The sequence below is a fragment of the Neltuma alba genome, unplaced genomic scaffold, assembly GCF_004799145.2.
Source record: "Neltuma alba isolate B1F8T4 unplaced genomic scaffold, ASM479914v2 tig00012009_pilon, whole genome shotgun sequence".
NCBI lineage: Eukaryota > Viridiplantae > Streptophyta > Magnoliopsida > Fabales > Fabaceae > Neltuma > Neltuma alba.
Genome location: NW_021636580.1, coordinates 501,500 through 521,981, shown reverse-complemented (window position 1 = coordinate 521,981; position 20,482 = coordinate 501,500). Strand labels below are relative to the sequence as shown.

At 38.4% G+C, this 20,482-nt stretch overlaps 3 protein-coding genes across 3 annotated transcripts; 2 read left to right on the top strand and 1 right to left on the bottom strand.

Moving 5' to 3' along the window:
- The first annotated feature begins 1,701 nt into the window (after positions 1-1,701).
- Positions 1,702-6,562, top strand: LOC114720969 (putative glucuronosyltransferase PGSIP8). Its single transcript, XM_028906718.1, is given in 6 exon segments — positions 1,702-2,273; positions 4,668-4,926; positions 5,162-5,363; positions 5,458-5,605; positions 5,714-6,171; positions 6,174-6,562. Coding segments are annotated over 6 exon segments (1,431 nt in total). The 5' UTR covers positions 1,702-1,989; the 3' UTR covers positions 6,254-6,562.
- A 1,662-nt stretch (positions 6,563-8,224) lies between these two features.
- Positions 8,225-11,130, top strand: LOC114721046 (probable pectinesterase 68). Its single transcript, XM_028906837.1, has 5 exons — positions 8,225-8,511; positions 8,668-8,857; positions 8,954-9,160; positions 9,815-10,053; positions 10,754-11,130. The coding sequence occupies exons 1-5, from the start codon at positions 8,225-8,227 to the stop codon at positions 10,908-10,910; spliced, it is 1,080 nt and encodes a 359-aa protein (XP_028762670.1). The 3' UTR covers positions 10,911-11,130.
- An 8,206-nt stretch (positions 11,131-19,336) lies between these two features.
- LOC114721074 (zinc finger protein ZAT1) lies at positions 19,337-20,482 on the bottom strand. Its single transcript, XM_028906889.1, has one exon. It carries the CDS (start codon positions 20,358-20,360, stop codon positions 19,461-19,463), a length of 900 nt encoding a protein of 299 aa, XP_028762722.1. The 5' UTR covers positions 20,361-20,482; the 3' UTR covers positions 19,337-19,460.

The window sequence follows — 20,482 nt, the reverse complement described above, 5'->3', positions numbered from 1 at the left end:
AATTAAATACTTTAATTTTTTTTTCTTTGTTACCACTGTTAATCCCATCATTTTATTTTGTAAGCATCATTAGTTCAGGCGCTAACAGAAGAAAACTGAAACATTTAACCACGAGGGCAAAAAAACACAAATACTAAATTATCTTCTTTTTTAAAAAATAAAACTACCTGCAAAATGTTTTAGGCAGCAACAACATAAAACAAACATATCTTTTTTTAATATAATCCGATCCTATTTGAAAGTCACTTTTAATATGTTTCATAAAAAAAATATTAAATTTTACTAACTCATTTAAAATTCAATAATATTTCAATTTTAACTCTGTTTAATATAAATTATACTTTATATAAACAAAACTAACATAATAATTTATAAAGAATAAAATTGTATGTTCATGTAAAAAATCTGTGTCCTATAAATAAAATAAAAAAATCTTCTCTTTACTATATAAAAAAGATCAAAAGAGTATATAAAAATAAAACAAACACATCTTCAAACCAAAAAAAAAAACCTGAAAGAAATATAAAAGGGGGAGTCCACCTGTCTGAGCTATGAAGGGGCGTGGGAGGCAATGAGTGGTTGACAAAAACCACAATCTGAGTCATATTGGTCAGGGTGTTGTTGCCTCCCTTGCAAACCAACTCCGAATATTTTAAAAAAAACTAACAAAATTCAATTGGAGCGCTTATAATTAATGGCCATTCCTCTTTCCTCCATAAATATCTCCTCACCAATCCTGTAGTCCCGTATTGACCAACGCACCCCTGCCTGTTCATCATCACAGGAAAAAGGGGAGAGAAAAAAAGTTTACACCGCGTTTCAAACATTTTCATGTCAACAAGTCAGCCTCATGTGGACTAACCAAACCTAATTGAATACTAAAATATTAAAAAAAAAAGAAAAGAAACAAAAACTAGTAACGGAAGTTCTGTATGATTTTTGTTTTTTCAAAAACCAATACTCCTTACTAAAATCAAACACAAATATTTCCTTTGTCACCGAAGATACAATTCCTCGGAAGAGGAGCGGATATTGCTACAAAAGGTTATTCGACCTTCAAAGATTATGGCTCGTGACACCGTGAATACTATTAGGGAAAATATGATATGAATCAAGGGAAATAGCCTCCAGAGAAATACTAATAGACAATAACAACTGGTTATCATGGAAACAGATTACTATAGAATAGTAATAAATAATATTAAACAGGGGCGAGACCAGGCAGGTTGGCCAAAAACTTAGAACACAGCAAGTATGTAGCTGTCCTGGTCGTATTTGACAGCCACAATAGGCAGGGAAGATCACATCTGAGAACCTTATAAAAATCCCTACTTCTTTATAGTTAATGAGAAATAATTATCTTTGGGCTTGGATTGATGAAAAACTTAAGAATACTATTTGGAACAGTTTACAGAATATGAAACAAGAATGTGAGAGAAATTTTATCTCGACTTACGTAAAACGTGTTTATAAAGAATTTTTACTGCTGTCCCAAACAAATCTTAAGAGTATTAAACAACTAAAAGTCTAAAACAGGCATCTAGTTCAAAAAAAATTTTGATCCATTAATTTGTAATCCTAATAGTGCTTATGCATATTAATGATAAAAATGCGAAGATTCCTTCTTTGGTAATAAGCGTGAATCGGCCCATCTGCCATTTAAAAGCTTTTGCGTCGGCCCCTTCTCTACTCAGCCCTCGCTTGGTCACTACTTGACAAAGAAAAAGCCTTCCTTCTTTTTCTCTCTCTGTCTTCTTCCCTGCTTCCTTCCATTGATTTTTTCCTCTCACTAACCCCAAAAGAGACTTTGTTTGTTGAAAACCTCCTCTCCTTCAACGCGCTAAACGTGAAGAGTTCCATGGAAGGAAGGAAGAGGAATCACTATTAATATTACCCCGTAGTAGTCCCCACCACCTCCTCTGTGACAGAAATTAGAAACCCAGCACTTCTGGTTTTTCCTTTCCTGCGAGACTCAGCGAAGACGGAGGAATGGGGCGGGCGAGGCAAAAGCAGCATCATCACAATGCGGCGTCGTTTTGGAGATACTTTCTCATGGCTTTAGCCTTATGCTTCGTCTTCTCCACGCCCCTCTGCTCAGCCAGACCCCAGCACAAGAATGCTTACGCCACCATGATGTATATGGGCACTCCCAGAGACTACGAGTTCTACGTCGCCATACGCGTCCTCCTCAAATCACTCGTCGCCCTCAACGTCCAAGCCGATCTCGTCGTCATTGCCTCCGTCGACGTCCCTCTCCGATGGGTCCGAGCTCTGTACGTTTACTCCCTCCCTGCCTGCTTTTTGTATTGTTCTTCAATTTTAAATTATATTCTAGTTTTTGTTATCACGGATGTGGTGGATTGTTGCTTTCAACCTCATAAGCGACTGGTAATTTTCTAGTTCCCTGCTGATTTCGTCGGGGTTCTTGTTCTTGTTAGAAGGGAAGCTTTTGATTTAGGTAAGAAAGCAAAAGGAAGAGAACGTTCTGGTTAATGGAGAGAAAATCAGATGGGGGATTATTGAGATAAGATCATAGGGACCTTAATTTGTTTGCTTACACAGTCACGGCGCACCATGTTAGGATAGTAAAGTAAAATCCTTCAGGAGCCAAAAAAAAAAAAATCGTGGGGCCACAGTGATCAGACACATTAATCAGCCCACTAATCGTGCTGCTAATTTGACTGGGTCTGTCATTAACTTGTGACTTAACTCTTGAGGACTTAGCTTTACGCGTGAATTACAGTGAGTCTTAAGGCCCTGTTTGGATGTCCCTCCAAACCATGGTTTGGAAAAGAAACCAGCCAAACAGGGACAGAAAATGTGAAACCATGGTTTGGGGTCAAACCATGGTTTTGAACCCCAAAACCATGGTTTCGGCAGAAATGATTTGAAGTTGCTTCTGGCTCAAATTTTCCAGACATTGGTGTGGGCCTAACAGCATATGACAAAGCAGCCCCATAATTGATGCCTCACTCTTCATTCCACACTCGGTTCTTCAATATTTAATCTTATAATTTATAAATATATATACACATATTAATTATTTATTAGTTATATTATCTTATATATTATTAATTATGTTAGTAAAAATTATTTTATTAACAATTTTATTTCTTCAAATCAAAATATATTATAAAATCTATCCCTTATATAAGTATAATATTAATTTATGCCCTTTTTAGTACTTTGCACATATAAAAAGTGCTTCTGGTAACAACTATCCAAACACTCTTACTTCTTAGAATCACTTTTTCATAAAATCTATTCTCTCCAAAATCTATTCTCTCCAGAATCTGTTTTTCAAAAGCTATTCTCCAAACCATGGTTTGGATTTATCCAAACACACCGACCCCTTCAACTATCCTTGGCCGTGCATCATTTCCTCTGTTTCCCCACTTCCTTCTAAATAATCATTTCTTTAATATTTCCCGCAACTAAGTTTGAATTTGCTGACCACTATTGCTAAAACAAGGAATCTTCCTCCCTATAACACGTTAAACCGGGGCATCTTGCTGGCATATCAATACGTGACGGTACATTTTGATTTTAGTCATCTCCTAGTATTCTTCAATTTAATTTAATTTTTTGTAGAATAATCTTCCTTTTGTTTTTTTTTTTAATTTGATCTTTCTTAAAGTTATATTCTTAACATAGTCCTTCCCACAGATATCTTCAACTCAGTCTGTTTCTGTTAATTAGGAGTAAGTTATAAACAATATTTTATTAGTCTACCAACTTACTGCTGAACGAGAATGGCGTCACTTGGCTGTTCTGTTTTTCTCTTTGTATTTTGTTTCTATGCTTTGTAGTTATTTCCTTTAGTACTCTGTTTTTTACATTCTATATTGTCAAAAAAAAAAAAGGAACAATACGTGCTTGCTTGTCGTAACACAAGAGTAGTGAAATCCCACTTGAAGCTTCGTTTAGTACATCGGGGTTTAAACAGTTGGATCAGAGTAATCAACAAGAACGAAGCATACGAGTATGTTAAACCAAAAAAAAAAGAGTATGAGAACTTTAGGAAATCTAACTGGTCAGCTTTTCTGTTAACTTCCCCAACCTTTTAGAAAATGTGGTTGGGCTATCGGCTCACCAATAAATTTTTGACCTTTAGCTCATGTCACGTGCCGCATACACGTGGAAACCCAACTTCCTAAAATCCTTACACATGTCGACTTATCAAATTTTCACTGAAAGTGACTTTGTATTCTTCCAATTGAGTAATTGAGTAATACACTAATACTCATCCCTCCCCATCCCGAGACTTCACGAGCAGATACACTGTCATCTATAGCTTTTACTTTCTTAAAAGCCTCCCTTTTTCTCTTTCTTTTGAAAAGAGGCTTCACTAGCAAGCTCTGTTAAATTGGGTGGGGGTGGGGGGAATGGAAAAACGAAAGAAAGATATACTTTAATGGGTCAGACTGGGCTTAAGGGTACTCGAATGGTGGAATATTAAATAATCATTTCGAAAGTACTAGTAGTATTTGGATTTGAAATGATTGCGATAGGATGAGAAACTACTGAGTCGGGTATGGTACCGATGGACAAAGTGGGGAAAAAAAAGAAAGTGAGATGTATTAATTACGTGTGGGGCACAAAACAGAACAAGGCATCCAGTGAGAGAGATTAATAATGGCTTGTTTTTGTGGGATATTATTATGCAGGGAAAAAGAAGATGGAGCGAAAGTGGTGAGAGTGGAAAACATGGATAACCCCTACAAGCACCAAGATAATTTCGACAAGAGATTCAAGTTGACGTTAAATAAACTGTACGCGTGGAGCCTAGTTGATTACGACAGGGTGGTCATGTTGGATGCTGACAACCTCTTCCTTCATAACACCGATGAGTTGTTTCAATGTGGACAATTCTGCGCCGTCTTTATCAACCCCTGCATCTTCCACACCGGCCTCTTTGTCTTGCAGGTCACTCCTTTATTCATCTTCCTCCCTCTATTATTATCATTTAAATTTAAATTTATTAATCACCATCATCTGTCTCAGCCAAACCTTTTAATAATCTTAAATCCTTTCTTTACACGATGTTCCCATATCTGCTGACGGATGTTCGAAGCAATCGACTTTACATACCACTACAGATAATAGTATAATAATTGTACTGATCACAGTAATATGCGATCTGATGATGTAATATTTGCAGCCATCAATGACGGTGTTCAAGGATATGGTTAATGAATTGGAGATTGGAAGAGAAAATCCGGATGGTGCGGACCAAGGTTTTATATCTAGTTACTTCCCGGAATTGCTTGATCGGCCACTGTTTCATCCGCCTCCAAACGGCACCAAGCTTGAGGGAACATATAGGCTTCCTTTAGGATATCAGATGGATGCTTCGTACTACTGTGAGTAAATGTAAAACTAATTAGTTAAAGTAGAACGAAATAGCTGAACTGAGTTGCAGAATTTTAAATGGAGTGATGTTGTGTTTTTTTTCAGATCTGAAGCTACGATGGAGCATCCCTTGCGGACCAAATAGTGTGATCACATTCCCTGGGGCACCCTGGTTAAAACCATGGTATTGGTGGTCGTGGCCTGTTCTGCCATTAGGCCTCCAGTGGCATGAACAACGTCGTCAAACTTTGGGGTAAGTTCAACAGTGAATTCCATTTCAATTCTAAAACATGGCATTCCAGAATATTTAATTTAATAAGCAATATGTTCATTAAGATGTGCGTAATTATGATGCGTACAGGTATAGTGCAGAGATGGCGGTGGTACTGATCCAGTGTGCGATATACATAGGAATAATAGCAATGACCCGTTTGGCGAGGCCGAGTCTCTCAAAGCTGTGCTATCGGCGATCCGATAAGAGCATTAACTTAGTGCAGAACAGCCTCAAGTTGGTAGCATTTTGGTGCATACTTGCAGCCTACATAACTCCATTCTTCACCATTCCTCACACGGTTCACCCTCTTCTGGGATGGTCTCTGTATTTGCTCGGTTCTTTCGCTCTGTGTTCGATCGCCATGAATGCGTTTCTTCTTCCAATTTTACCAGTTTTGGTCCCATGGTTAGGTATTATTGGAGTGCTCTTAGTTATGTCATTTCCATGGTATCCAGATGGTGTAGTCAGAGCTCTGGCCGTCTTCGCTTATGCCTTCTGCTCTGCACCATTTCTGAGCGTAGCCGTATCGAGGATAAATGCAGCTCTTCATTAACTCTTGAGAGGGAAGCTTTCTTGCCCAGACTGGGAGAATCCACTCCTCCTTCTGGGTTTAACAAGCTTTACTGAAATTGAGCAGTACCCATTTGTGCATAATACAGTGACCGCCACAATCAATGATTTTTTCCTGCAGACAACACACCGTCGGGACATGGGGGCTTTGGGGCATGAGATCATTCGCATTCTTTCGGAACTGATTGCTATTTTACCTTTTTGCTACATGGTGTGCTTGATTGGCTCCAGTCTTGTGTAGTTGTAAAATTATTGAGCAGTGGCCAGATTTGGGTATTATTACTCATGAGTCCTTGTATAAACTCTAGATTGGTATCTATATTAGTATATAAATTCTTCCCGTCATGGAAGAAACCTTCGCCTCAATCGCCTCATCTCCTTTGGATGTTATCCGGGCTGATCAGTTTCGGAAGATCATATAGTATGTGAGCCCAATATATGGGTTTATGGCTTTCTACTAACTGGAACATGAAAGCTCAAAGTGGACTTTATGCATCAGATTTTTTTTCCCCCTCCTAAATATCAGTTTTTCTTGTAACTAATATTTCATCTTTAAGGCTTGTAACCCAGAATAAAAAAACAAGGTTAAGGCTAATAACTAAAGGGGCCCCCCGTGGGGAGCTTGGGCCAGTGATTGCACAGTGTTGTTGCTGAGGGCAATGGACCGATGCTTTTTATTGCATTGGGACTGGATTGCTCCAGCCCAATGCATGATTGCCTCAATCATTAATTTTCCGTCGTTTTTATTTTTAACCAGGTTAATGGGTACTATTAAATTTCATTATCGGCCAATCAGTTTTTTTGGGGGAGGTTGGCTTTTTTTGTCTGGGGCAAAGTTCACAGGACAAAGGAGTTCAGGTCCCAACGTTCGAAAAATTGCGTGCGCTTTCTATGAATATATCAGTAAGGGCCCCACATATATGGGGACCAGAAAGATAAAAAAAGGGTAATTGAAGCACAATACAAAATACTATTCACCCATGCTGGGGCCATAATTTGTCATGCACCCCATTTCCACCATATGACCGTTTGAGCCAAAACAAAGATGCCATGCAATCATAATGCGACCAAATCATCCGGCCTCAAAATGCAGCCACAAGTAATTCAATGAATTTAACTCGGCGCAATATTAGGTCCCCAAGAGTCAGACTAGGCCCCACTTTTCTGCTTTCTTCGTGCCAGCCACTTGCATCGAATTTTAGGCAATGAGGAATGATTTGCTTAACACAGTGCATGATAATACCAACTTCAGTATGTTTTAATCTTTAACCAACCTCATTTCCACAGCATGAGATTCCAGGAGGATTGAACTCATAAGCAAAGCTTTCGAGTCATTAAGCAGGCCTTTTTGGCGGTGATCTGACTTTGATTCCCTGAAAGAGAAAAACACAATTGAGTAGAGACCAAAATGTCAACTTCTCCTTTTGTGTCCATAATTAAATGCAGGTACGGGAAAACGAATATGCAACAGTGACGTTGTGGACGTAGGCCTACAAGAGATAGGAAAGCGCCATGGGGATGGTCACGGGCTTGGTGTTTGAAGTTCAGGGACGTCGTCTGAGTTCCAGGTGGGTGTGTCTCACCTCGAGAATGCAAATCCAACTGAGCATAACAAGCAATATGATTATATGACCCACACCCACATCTTTTGTAGATTTATGTGCGACGCCACCCAATGACGCATTTCTTTTAAAAATGTGATATATTTTAATGATAATTTCAGAATAACTCTATCATCAGCCATGTTTTTTTTTGGTCCCAAAAAAACTAGCTGTATGAGCTAGCTTGCCCCCTAAAAGAGGATGCCCGGCAAAAGTGACCGTTGGAGCCGTCAATCTAAACATGCCCAAGTAATCCGAGGCTATAAATTGCTTCTCTATCTTCCCACTGGACTTTACTTTTGACGACGCTGCATATTTCTCCCGAAGTTTCGATTCTGCTCCCGCCCTCCTGCAAATCCCACATTCTGACGCTCTCTCATCTTTAACAACCTCTTATTATTAATATGTGCTTCCAATTCCTACTGTAATGGCTTCCTTTTTCTTCTCGTTGATTTTCGTTTCTGGTTTGTTATTGTTTCATGCAGAAACAGTGAGATGCACGGCTTCCGACGATAACACCCCGAGTTCACCCGTATGTTGCACGAACTCCTCATCGCAGCACCGTCACAGGTGGACGGGCCCTATCGGTTACCGTGTAATCACCGTGGACTTGAACGGCACCGGGCAATTCAGATCAGTGCAAGCTGCCGTCGATTCTGTCCCAGACAACAATCGAATGAACGTCGTCATAAATATCAGCGCCGGATACTACATGTATAATTATTGCTCTTGGCAACAATATATATGTAACTAAGAATTAATAATTAATATATATAATGTTGCAGTGTTGTTTTGTCCTCTATTTCTTTCACTGATCTATTTGCTTACGTTGATGATAATGAAATTTTGTTGGGGATGGTGGGAATGCAGAGAGAAGGTGGTGGTGCCGGCGACGAAACCGTACATAACGTTTCAGGGAGCGGGGAGGGACGTGACGGTGATAGAATGGCATGACAGGGCCAGCGACCCTGGTCCCAACGGACAGCAGCTGCGTACTTACAGAACTGCTTCTGTTACTGTCTTCGCCAACTATTTCTCCGCCAGGAATATCAGCTTTAAGGTAATAAGATTCAAGAAAAGCCATAAATGCGATGAAATATCAACTAGCTATATTTTTGAAAGTGCGAAGATGATAGAGTTTAAGTGAACAACGCAGAACACGGCGCCGGCGCCGATGCCGGGAATGCAGGGATGGCAAGCGGCGGCGTTTCGGATATCGGGGGACAAGGCTTATTTCTCAGGATGCGGCTTCTACGGAGCACAAGACACTTTGTGTGACGACGCCGGCCGCCATTATTTCAAGGACTGCTACATCGAGGGTTCCATCGATTTCATCTTCGGCAATGGCCGCTCCATGTACAAGGTCTTCTCATTTCTTCTTTACTTTAATTACTTTCTGTTCTATGTACGTTCACCTTTTTTACAGCTTTATTTTTCACACCTACACTGGAAAAAGGGTATTGCATTTTTGGGCATAGTTACGTGCATTTAGTGGTGTACTGGTGGTGCATGAAAAACGCAGGGTCAGGCGCATAATAGAGCCAAGGCATTCCAGATGACAATTGATGGGCAGGAACTAATTTTTGTGATCATCACTCTTATTAACATTCTAAACTCATCAGATCTGGATTGTCTATATCTCATTTAAATGGTCTAAATTTAGTTTTTTTTTAAATTTTTATTTATTCAAAATAATTTTTTAATATGTATAGAATCTAAAATAGAGATAATCTCTTAACTATGTAAATCTAGACCATTCAAATCAAATAGAGTGCTCATCAAAATAATAAGCACCGGTTCCCACATGTAATGCACCATGTGATACAGCTGAAGTCTAAACCTTGGATTAGAAGCTTTTCAAAAGCGCTTTTCCCTCCACCTTTTTTTTTTTTCTCTCGAGTTTCATTCTGTTCTTTAAAATTCAAAAGCTTTGCGAAGAATATTATATTATATTACTAGACAGTGACACCTCACTTGGCCGAAATGGAGTATGACGTGGGAGTCTCGGTTGGTGCAGGATTGCGTGGTGCACTCGATAGCGACGAAATTCGGGTCGATAGCGGCCCACAAGAGAAAACACGTGGACGAGAAGACGGGCTTCACATTCGTACGGTGCAGGGTGACGGGTACGGGCCCACTCTATGTAGGCCGGGCCTTGGGCCAGTACTCCAGAATCGTCTACGCTTATACGTATTTCGATGACATTGTTGCGCCCGAAGGTTGGGACGACTGGAACCACGTGGACAACAAAAACAAGTAAATATTATAATACTGTATTTTGAAAGTTATTTAGTTTTCTATTTTTTAGGCTATATTATGTAACGTGTTAGAGGGGCAAAACTCATGTGGTTTATTTAACTATCAAGTTAAATGAATCGAGTTGGTTTAATCCGATTGAAAAACATTTTCAAAAATTGCAACCCAACCATCTGAAAGGGTTAATCCAATTAGCTCACCGAAGTTACTATTTTCACATTATGCTGATGAGTCCATGACAAAAAATAGTGCAATACTACCTCTAGAGAACTAGTTTGATTTTTAATTTGATTTTAAAAATGAGACCTAAATCTATTTTGTCTATCATATTCATCTATTTTTTTTAAAGTAGTATTTAGAGCAACTGCACATATTAAGTAGTAGGCCTAGCTAATATATATGATTAATAAGGGTATTTTAGATAAAACAACACTTATTTAAAAAAATAATTAGCAAACTTTCTTATTCTACTTAAATTAATCAATTAGTTCTTATATTATGCATCGGAGGTAATATAACATCCAAAGGGTTTGATTTTAATGGAAGGACTTGTTTCTCATGACGTTGAATCTTTGTTAATACTCACATTTAGTGTTTAACACTACCTCAAATGGAATCATGGAAAATGGCTCTGGCAAGCATGTTCTGCGCAGCGTTTTTCGTTATTATATGGTTAATAGTTATGTGGCATCGTGGTCAGGACCGTGTTCTTCGGAGTGTACAAGTGCTGGGGCCCGGGAGCCGCGGCGGCGCGTGGGATGTCTCTGGCCCGTGAGTTGGACTTTGAATCCGCCCATCCGTTTCTCGTGAAGAGCTTCGTCAATGGCAGACACTGGATCGCGCCTTCTGATGCTTAATTTTAGTATTTTACACAAACTCTTCATTTTTTCATTCTTTGCATTAAGCCTTGTTCTGGCATATACACTCTTTCTAGTTCATTTGTATACTGATTATTCTTTGTCATCTTCGATGTATTCATTTTCCTGTACACACATTGCTCCCACAATATGCATCGTTTTGTTATATCCTTGTAGTAAAGAAAGAGAAGCCAAGAGAAATAAAGCGAAAGTTCCATTTTGGTTGTGTTTTTTTTTTTTTGTCCTTCATTCTCATTCATACATATACTAAGGCCAAAACAAAATATTAGATTCAAACCTCAACGAAAGAAGACACAAAAATGCATTAAAGGACTTAATCATTGTAATATTTATATGTAATGAAAAACCTTAAAAAGTTAGTCTTATGAACCAAAGGATTTTATTATCGTAAGCGGGGTTATCAGATTTGTGAATTAAACTAGCTTAACAGAGCCAGTTGGTTTCATCCACTATCGTTTTCTCTTTCTTGGCAAATTAAATTATGATACAACCGAAAGTCCCAAGGGCTCAGTTAATTCATTTTCACAAATTAAATCCCGAATCTGAAATTGAATTTAAGCACGTGTACCTTTCTTCATCACCGTGGCTCGTACAATGCAGTCTTTGAATCATTGAAAGAAAATACAGTCGAGTTTTTCATTCCAAGTTGATATCTGTCCATTATGACCCTTCTGTACTGATGTGAAGAGCATTTCATATATTATATTCTCCTTTGCTTAAGCTGCACATATATATCATTCACATGAAGAATCTGCTTAGATAGCTGCACAGATTCCATGTCTTGAAAGAATTTAAGTTATTGTTTAACGCCCATATTGCATGAAAAGCAAAGCCTCAATCCAATGATTAATTTTTGTACTCCTCCGGTTCTTAATATAGGACCCAATTGTTGAGTTAATTTTAGTCCTAAATATAAGACCCATTTCTTATATTTATCAATTTTCTCTAAATTACCATAATCTCTCCATTATAATTAAGTAGAAGAGGAAGAAAGAATATTAAGAAAGATGATTATGGTATTTTAGGAAAAACGTGTCACGTTTCTTATAATTAACTAACTCACCTAACTTTCTTAATCTAATCAAATTAATTAAATGGATCTTATATCAAGGATCGGAAGAGTATTTGGTATGTTGCGGTGACAGAGATAACTAAAAGTGAAGGAGCGAGTCCTCACAAAGGTTCCAACCTAGATTTCTGAAGCATTATTATTTGTGAGTACATAAATCGAATTTCAGTTTCATTAAAAGGTGAGGATATAAGATATGGAATAATTAAGAGATTGTAAATCTCAAACTAAGATCCTCATTTAATCAGTTTTTGCACCGGTTCGGACAAAATAATAATAATGGCACAGGATAGGATGTCATGTTTATGGTTTTATCACGTACTAGTAGGTCATAGCCAAACCTTTAATCATGCGCAACGACATTTGTTCGACGTTCCTCATTCCGAGGTACATTTTTCCGCAACACCTTTGACTTCGACGCACTTTGACTTTTGACGTCAAGGAAATGACACGTTGTAATTCAGGGATAATTTCCATTTCATTTTTCTTCAAGAAAATTGGAATTTGTAAAGCGCCATAAAATAGTGAGATTCAAGGTGTTCTGTTCATCTTACCATAAGCTAATTTTATTTGAGAAACTACTAAACTAAATATACATATTTTTTTCAGCAAGAATTCAAACCTTACTTTATTAAACTGTAAGCTGCAAGACACCAGTCCATTTCACTGGAACCGAGTCCTGTTACCTATCCACTCATCTATTGATTTGATTTGATTGATTGAGCATCTTGCTGTGTGGATAAAAGGAGCAAGAAGATTGCGTTCTGAGTAAACAATGCAAAAGAAAACTTTCGGCCGAAGACGAAAGTGGCCTGATAGAAATAGTAAATGCCTTTCATTTCCTTTAAAAGCAAGTTTAGTTACATTTTTTCTTTTTTTCATGGCAAAAGTTCTCCCTGTAGGCATCTACATGTGGGAAGCCTAGTTCTGTGGATTCAAATTAAAAGACATATTTGCCCAAACAAGATCTCTCGGTGCTCACTCTCCTATGATTCTCTCTGCCAGAGCCTTCATCACAGATCTCCAGTCCTCGCCGATGGTGTTCATTTTCAGATACTCACTGCTTCCATCGTCATTGTCAGTCGCTTCTTCATCCTCCATCGAAGAAACAGCGATAGAAAAATCAAACAATATGTTGATAGGAACTTCACAAAAACAAAAATGGGAAGCATCAAAATCAACTTAGCAGATACCAATGGACAATATCGGGGAAGGAAGAAGGGAACATTGCCAGCCCAATAAAACTGCTTGTTTTGGGCTGTTTTACCAACAAAAGTGTTTATTTTGGGTTAATGATACGATTATGCGACGCCTGGGTCCTTCATATACTAAATGCTGAAAAAGCAAATTGCTTTGCCTGTTGGGCTTTGTGGGCACCTTTTCCTTCAAAAGCCACGCAAATCTTCTTCATGTTCTTTTTCCTTTACCAGCCCATTTACTTGGGGTAGGTGGGGAATCCTCAATTGACTTGAATTTGTATCCGAACAAGGGGCGGGTTAAGGGTCACTGCAATAAGGTTTATGCTTAGCGGCCTCCAAAACAGAGCGGACCAGAATTTTAAAGAGGTCGAGAAAGTAATTAAATTACTCTGTCATACGACAAAACCCAGAAGCAAGTCCCGTTGTTTATGAAATTTGAATAAAAAAATGGTTGATATTATTGTTAGTTGTTATAGTCATAGTTATAGTTTGATCTAATTTTACTTTTAGTTTTTGTAGTCCTAAATCCTAAGTTTTGGTCTTTATAGTTTCATACTTTTTTAGTCTTTAATAAATGCTCTTTATATTTTTAATGAGTATAAAACTAAAGGAATCAAAATTAACAATTTGAAACTAAATGGCTCAAAATAAAATTGAATCAAATTGTAAAAATCAACAATAATATTGGCCCAATAAAAAGTGAAATAGAACTGCGTTTTTCGTTGGGACACCCCAGCCTTTAAGTGGACCTTTGTTGGGTGGGATCGGATTAGTCGATCATTGAATACTGTCAAGATCCAAAAAAGTGTGGGCTAGCGGGGGTTCCTAGTGTTCTTTGCTAAATTGGCTAGGAGTTTCTGGGTTCTTTGTCTTTTGTTCTTGCTGCTTAGTTGTTTAGCCGTTTGCTTTTGATTAAGTTACAAGTCCTGTCTTTTTTTTGTTTTCTGCGTCCTGTTGCTACTTGGACTGTTGAACTCATGTTTGGGCGTTGTTTGTTGCTCCTGTTGCTCCTTTGTGGATGGTTCAATGATTTGGATACTTTCTCGGCAAAAATCAAAAAAGAAATAAAATTGAGTTTTGAGAGTATATTTGATAGCGAGATATGATCCTGATATAATTTTATTATACTACCTCCAATCCTAATTATAAGAGTTAGTTAACTAATTTGAAGATATTGAAAAAATAAATTAAGTTATTTGTAATAAATATGTATTGTTTTTCCTAAAATATCCTTCCTAATCAAATGTATTGGTTATAACTACTATTATTAGAAGGAATGCCTTAAAAAAAAATATAAATATTAGAGACAAAATAGATTAGTGTCTTATATTTAGGGTCAAAATAAAAGTCAAACGATGTCTTATACTAAACATCGGTTAAAATGTATTAAAAATATGAAAAGGCCGAGAAGAAGAAGAAGAACTCTCCTCCGATCCCTCCCGCGCCTCAGCAACAACATGCTGAACCACCGATAATCACCGAAGAATAAGAAGTTGTTAGCCAATTCCGGAAAGCACAATACCAGATCAGATTTAAGACACAAAATAAATAAATAAAGAAGCTCAAGGTGCTAGAATGGAGGTGCCATGTAAGGGAAGCCTGATGTTCGAGGGACCTGGACTTGTGATAGAGGTGATGGAAACAAGCTTGTGATGGAATTGAGAAGCTCGGCGGCGGACTTCGATCGTCCTCGCGATGGGCGGTGGTTGTCTCGTTCATGGTGAGTCGTGGTCGTTTCCCTCTCAGTGTAGGTGGTTGTCGAGAAGCTAGAGCAAAAGGGGGCGCCGCCGGCCATGATTCGCGGTCGGTGGCGGTCAGTCCTCTTAGTAAGTAGTGGTGGTTGGCCCCGATGGGTGCTGGTCATCATTGCTGGGTCTGGACTTTGGAGGGAGGGCTTGAGTGAGAAGGTAGCCTGTGGACGCAAGGAAAGCCAATCAAGAGTCAGGATTCCCAAAAAAGGTTGTGATCGATGGAATGGGATTCGGGAAGTCGGAACGAATACCACCAAATGCCGGGCGTCTCTCTTTCTCTCGAAGCCCATCCGTGTGAACTGTTCTTTTTTTTCTTTTTCTTTTCTGGCCTTGAAGTGAACTGTTCAGAGCTTCCGCTGCGACAGGTTGTAAAACTACTAGAAATCCCACAGCATGAAGCAAATAGTGTTCAATACAAATAACATGCCAACGTATTTTTATTCTGTTCATCTGCAACATGGTTAGCTGTGATGCCAAAAATACCTTCCCCTTCCCCTGTATTTATAAGTTTTAAATTTGAAAAGTTTTGTGATTTATTTTATAAATTTCAATTTATATTTATCTTAATATTTAATGTGTATTTTTTAATGTTGTCTTTAATTATTTTTTCCTCATATTCTTTATATATATATTTTTATACTTTTTCTCATTTATTATAAGGACATATTTAAAGATAAAAATAAATTTTAACCTATTTATTATTTTTAATTAATTATTTGTTATTCATGAATTAATTATTTAAAATTTATAATAAAGATGGAAGAAGAATTAACATTGTACGGCAATAGAATGCCAAGTTGCCAACATGTACCTTTTTTTGGGCTGTAGTTTATGAAGGGAAGGCATTTCAATTATTTATTTCCTTTCTCCATCAGTTTCTCACAACCGAACAGTATATAAGCCGGACAGATGATATTCACTGTGATGTGATCCTCTGTCTCTCCTCAGTCCTAACACCGTCACTATATTTAAAAGTTGTAATAAATCACTTTGCACTCAACACTCGCGAGATGTGATCGGTACGTTGTGTATTTCATAGCCATCCCTTAAATTCATTGTCCTTTTCATTCGTGTTTTATTATTGTAAAATTGTTGGGGTGTGTTTGTTTCTGCGCTGGTCTAAACGACAACAGAAAAGCATTTCTTCAAGAACTGTTGAAAATTGCCGCCAGACTCCTTAAACGCACTTACTACTCATTATAGGACGTTTCTTTAGACTCGTGTTTACAAAACTGAAATTTTCACAAGTTATTATGCAAACTAAAGTTGAGATAAAAATTACTTGCTATAATAGAATTTGTGTTTGGATGATTTCTTCTTTTTTTTAACAAAAAAAAAAGACAATCATTTTTACCAACTGAAGCTTGTATCATGACTAAAAAATTTGTTTTATCACACAAACACATGGATATAGTTTCGTAAATAATTATTCGTTTTGGCCAAAAAATAATTATTCGTAGATACTGATAAAGACCTGAGATTTATTATATATGATTATGTAATCAGATGTGTATTTAATAAATAAACAAGCTTGCAAATGGGATGGCAGACTAGAGGGCTATGCTTGAATTAGAGCCCGGGCTCCCAAAACCAGGAGGAGTTGTTTTTTTAAGTTTTTTTTTTGTTACATATCTTTTTAAGTGTTTGGATGAACTAAAATGGCTTGGGTCCCTGAACTTCGGTGAGTAAAACCTATATTTCTCCACTTATGAGCTGCATTTATGTTTTCTTGTTTAGCGCATTTACTACATTTTAAATATACTGTTTAAATAAGTTTTAATTTATCAAAGAGATCTTTGTTAACAAAAGTATCTGAGTGATGAATATAAATCTCATGACAGTAATTGACTTTGATCCAAATCTCAGGCTACAAATTTCATTTTTGCATATTAATCCAAGCAAACACTTAATCATTCGTAAATAATTTTGATAACATTTTTTTTATTTCTCATGAAAAACATTGTTTCCCTTTCCATATTATATTCCTTTGAGAGGGCCCACGTGAAGATTCTTCATCCTTAAAGATCGTAACATATTTTAGAAACGTAAATCTATTATCTTTATTCCTTATTTTCTTCCAATGGCTTTAGGGAAGAATCAAGGAGCAGCACTCTTTATATTCCCCCAGAGTACATATATCAAGCAATTCACATACTCTACCAACAACCGAAAACGGCCGGCTAATCCGGCAAGAACATTAGAAACCAATCTTTTAAAAATAAAAAAAAACTGAAATCAACATAGTGGGTGCCAAACTGTTAAAAGAATGGGAGAATTTCACTGTAGGACCGCAGAAGATAATTAATCTCAAAGAGCCCCCAAAACTTTCTGAAACCTCACTGCAGGATCAAGGGGCCAATCTGATATTAATTCCACAAATGAAATGACGCCACTGTCCCTAGTAGAAACTTATTTTCTTGAGGGAACAAGTGCGGGAGAACGCATTTGCAAGGGGAACTAGCCAATTTGCAGAATAAATACATATATTCACACGTGGAATCAGTCCGTTTACATGTGGACTGGCTCACCTGATGCATGCGTCCATGAGGGAACAAGTGCGGGGGAGCGCATTTGTAAGGGGAACTAGCTAATTTGCAGAAGAAATACATTTATTCACACGTGGAATCAGTCTGTTCACATGTGGACTGGTTCAGCTGAAGCATGGGTCCGTGAGGGAACAAGTGCGGGAGAGCGCATTTGCAAGGGGAACTAGCCAATTTACAGAATAAATACATATATTCGCACGTGAAATCAGTCCGTTCACATGTGGACTGGTTCACCTGAATCATGTGTCCGTGAGGAAACAAGTGCGGGGAGATCGCATTTGCAAGGGGAACTAGCCAATTAGCAGAAGAAATACATATATTCACATGTGAAATCAGTCCGTTCACATGTGGACTGGTTCACCTGATGCTAAGGGTAGTGGCGTCATTTCGCTTGTGGAATTAATATCAGATTGGTCCCTTGGTCCTGGAGTGAGGTTTCAGAAAGTTTTGGGGGCTCTTTGAGATTAATTATCTTGTGCGGTCTTACAGTGAAATTTTCCCTAAAAGAATCCCCTAGACGTGGAAAGCGTAGATTAGTAGGAAACAATGATGGTGCCTTTCAGCAGGAGAAAGCAGCGTATTTGCATCGTAAAGTTTGCCCAAATGAATGCCACAAAGCTTAAGCTATGGACGACAATTTTCTAACTGACTTTTTTTGTCGTTTCGCTCGACCTTCGGTGATGCCTCAATCACACCCCGACTCCACACTCTGACACACTCTGCAACCAAGGCTGCCCCCAAGGGTCAAAACCCTAAAACTCAACCCACCACTTCTATTTCCAATCCGATCAAGATCTATATTTGGTCTAATCACAACCCAAGTTTCAATTAGAATCCTGCGAAGCTAAACGTCATCTCCTGAATCACTTCAAAAAAGGAAGTATTTTTATACTCTTCTTCTCGTACACTAATTTGGTACATTGCAGAATTACTCCCAAAAAATTAATCTAAACGCCTCGACACCCACAAAACAATAGCGTTTCGTTATGATTCTTGAGTAAAATATTATATCCACTTTTTTTTTGGGTCGACTTTACTGAATTGTTACTATTTAAGAAACAGAAGTCCGCGTTGCAAGACACATGGTTTATTAATGATTTATATATATGACGAGCTTTTTATTGGCATATATTTGATCATATATAGGACGATTGCTTAAATCTGACTGATTCTTCTATAAGAATAGTATAAGGATGGGGGGACCTCCACCCTCCTCTTTAACCGGATACTTCGTGCTTTTCAAGGCAGATAAATTCTTCCATAACAAAACAAAATATCCCATTCAGAAATTTCATAAATTTTCTAGATATTCTCCCAGGGGCAATCCGCCCCTGTTCAATATCATCTATCTGCATACTTTTTATTGGTTTCTTCTTTCGTTTGCACAGTTACTGACTCCGCCTGTGAGTTCATCCACTACATGCTTCGCTCTCCAACAAGAGATGATAAAACCAAACCAAAAAAAACAAAAACAAAAAGCAACCCCGAAGGGGAAAAAAGCTGGTTTTCAAAAAAATTTGCATCAGAAAGTGGTAAAAAAAAGGGGCAGAGACCGGCCTGGAATAGAAGCAGAGCATAAAAAAACAGGAATGGAGCACTTTAGTACTTTTAAAGGGAAAGAGTTGTAGGTCCACAACCAAATCCCCAAAAAAATACATAACTGAGTTTTGCAGTGCAAGTATCAAAAACTTGTAGTCTGCGCCGAGAATGATGATGATGATCTAGGTCAAGTAGTACAAATGAAAAAAGAAAGAAAAAGAGAATGGTTAGCCACTAATTCACCCAACTCTAGAGACATAGCCAGACAGTTGGTGAAAACATAAATTATAGTCAGCCATGATTGTACCATCAAAAGCATTGATCTAACAATAAAGACAATGAGATGTTCCTTACCTACAATAAAAATAATTAACTTTACCCAATTGCATAATACAACTAAGCATAGCAAGATCAGTGAGCAAAATTTACGCATCAGAAACCACGCTTAGTTCATCTTCTTCTGCCGGAGCTGGCAGGTTGAGATCTATAGAACATTTAGCAGAGTTCATAGCAGTGGACGACGAAGATGGTAGGAGGTGGGATCTCTTGTGGCCACCCAGAGCTTGTCCCGACCCAAAGACTTTGTAACAGAATGGGCATTCGAAAATTTTATCGTTACCTGCAATTTTGTTCTCTGCTTCTTCTGGAAAGTAGGTGCTCTTGTGAGTGTCCAATGCTCGGGAAGATCGACAAGTTTTCTTAGCGTTATTAGATTGATGCTTCCTCTTCAACTTGATCTCTTCAGGCCCCTTGGATCTCTCAACTTGATCTTGTTCCTTGACGTTTCTCATCCATCTGTCCCTCGAAAGCATCATGAGGCACATGGCAACATCTTCATCCGGCGAAGTATCAGAAACGGAGCTTACCGGTTCCGGCTCCGTCGGTGACTCCGTCAAATTTGACTTGGCCCTGGTCACTTCAAATTTCTGACTAGCCCCGACGATGGACTTTCGGTTTCGCTTGGATCGCCGGCGAGTCGGATTCTTTGACTCGGTCTCGCTTTCTCTGTCCTGGACGACGGAGCCAGCATCAACCGCAAAAGAGAACTCAGGATCTGCGAACCTGAAATTTTTCCTGGGATTCTCTCTCAAACCATAACTCAAAGCCTTGTCGTCGGAATCTCTGTAACCAGGCGCTACTTCTATTTGTTCTTCGTCGTCGTCGTCGTCGGAAGAGGAATAAGAGAAGGAAAGCGTAGAGGGAGTGATCAGAGGGTGGGGCTTGGGAGGAAGAGGAAGAGAGGTCAAGTGAGCCTTCATGTGACCACCTAACGCTCTGCCATTGGCGAACGCTCGAGAGCAAAGCTTGCATTTGTGCCTCTCCATTGGAACCACCAGAGAGAGCTCTGGAGAGAAAGCAACAGGTTGAAAAGCTTTTACTCACGAGTTTAGGGGAATTGAGAACTCAAAAAAGGAGTAGGTGACAAGCATTCCTCCACTGAAAAATA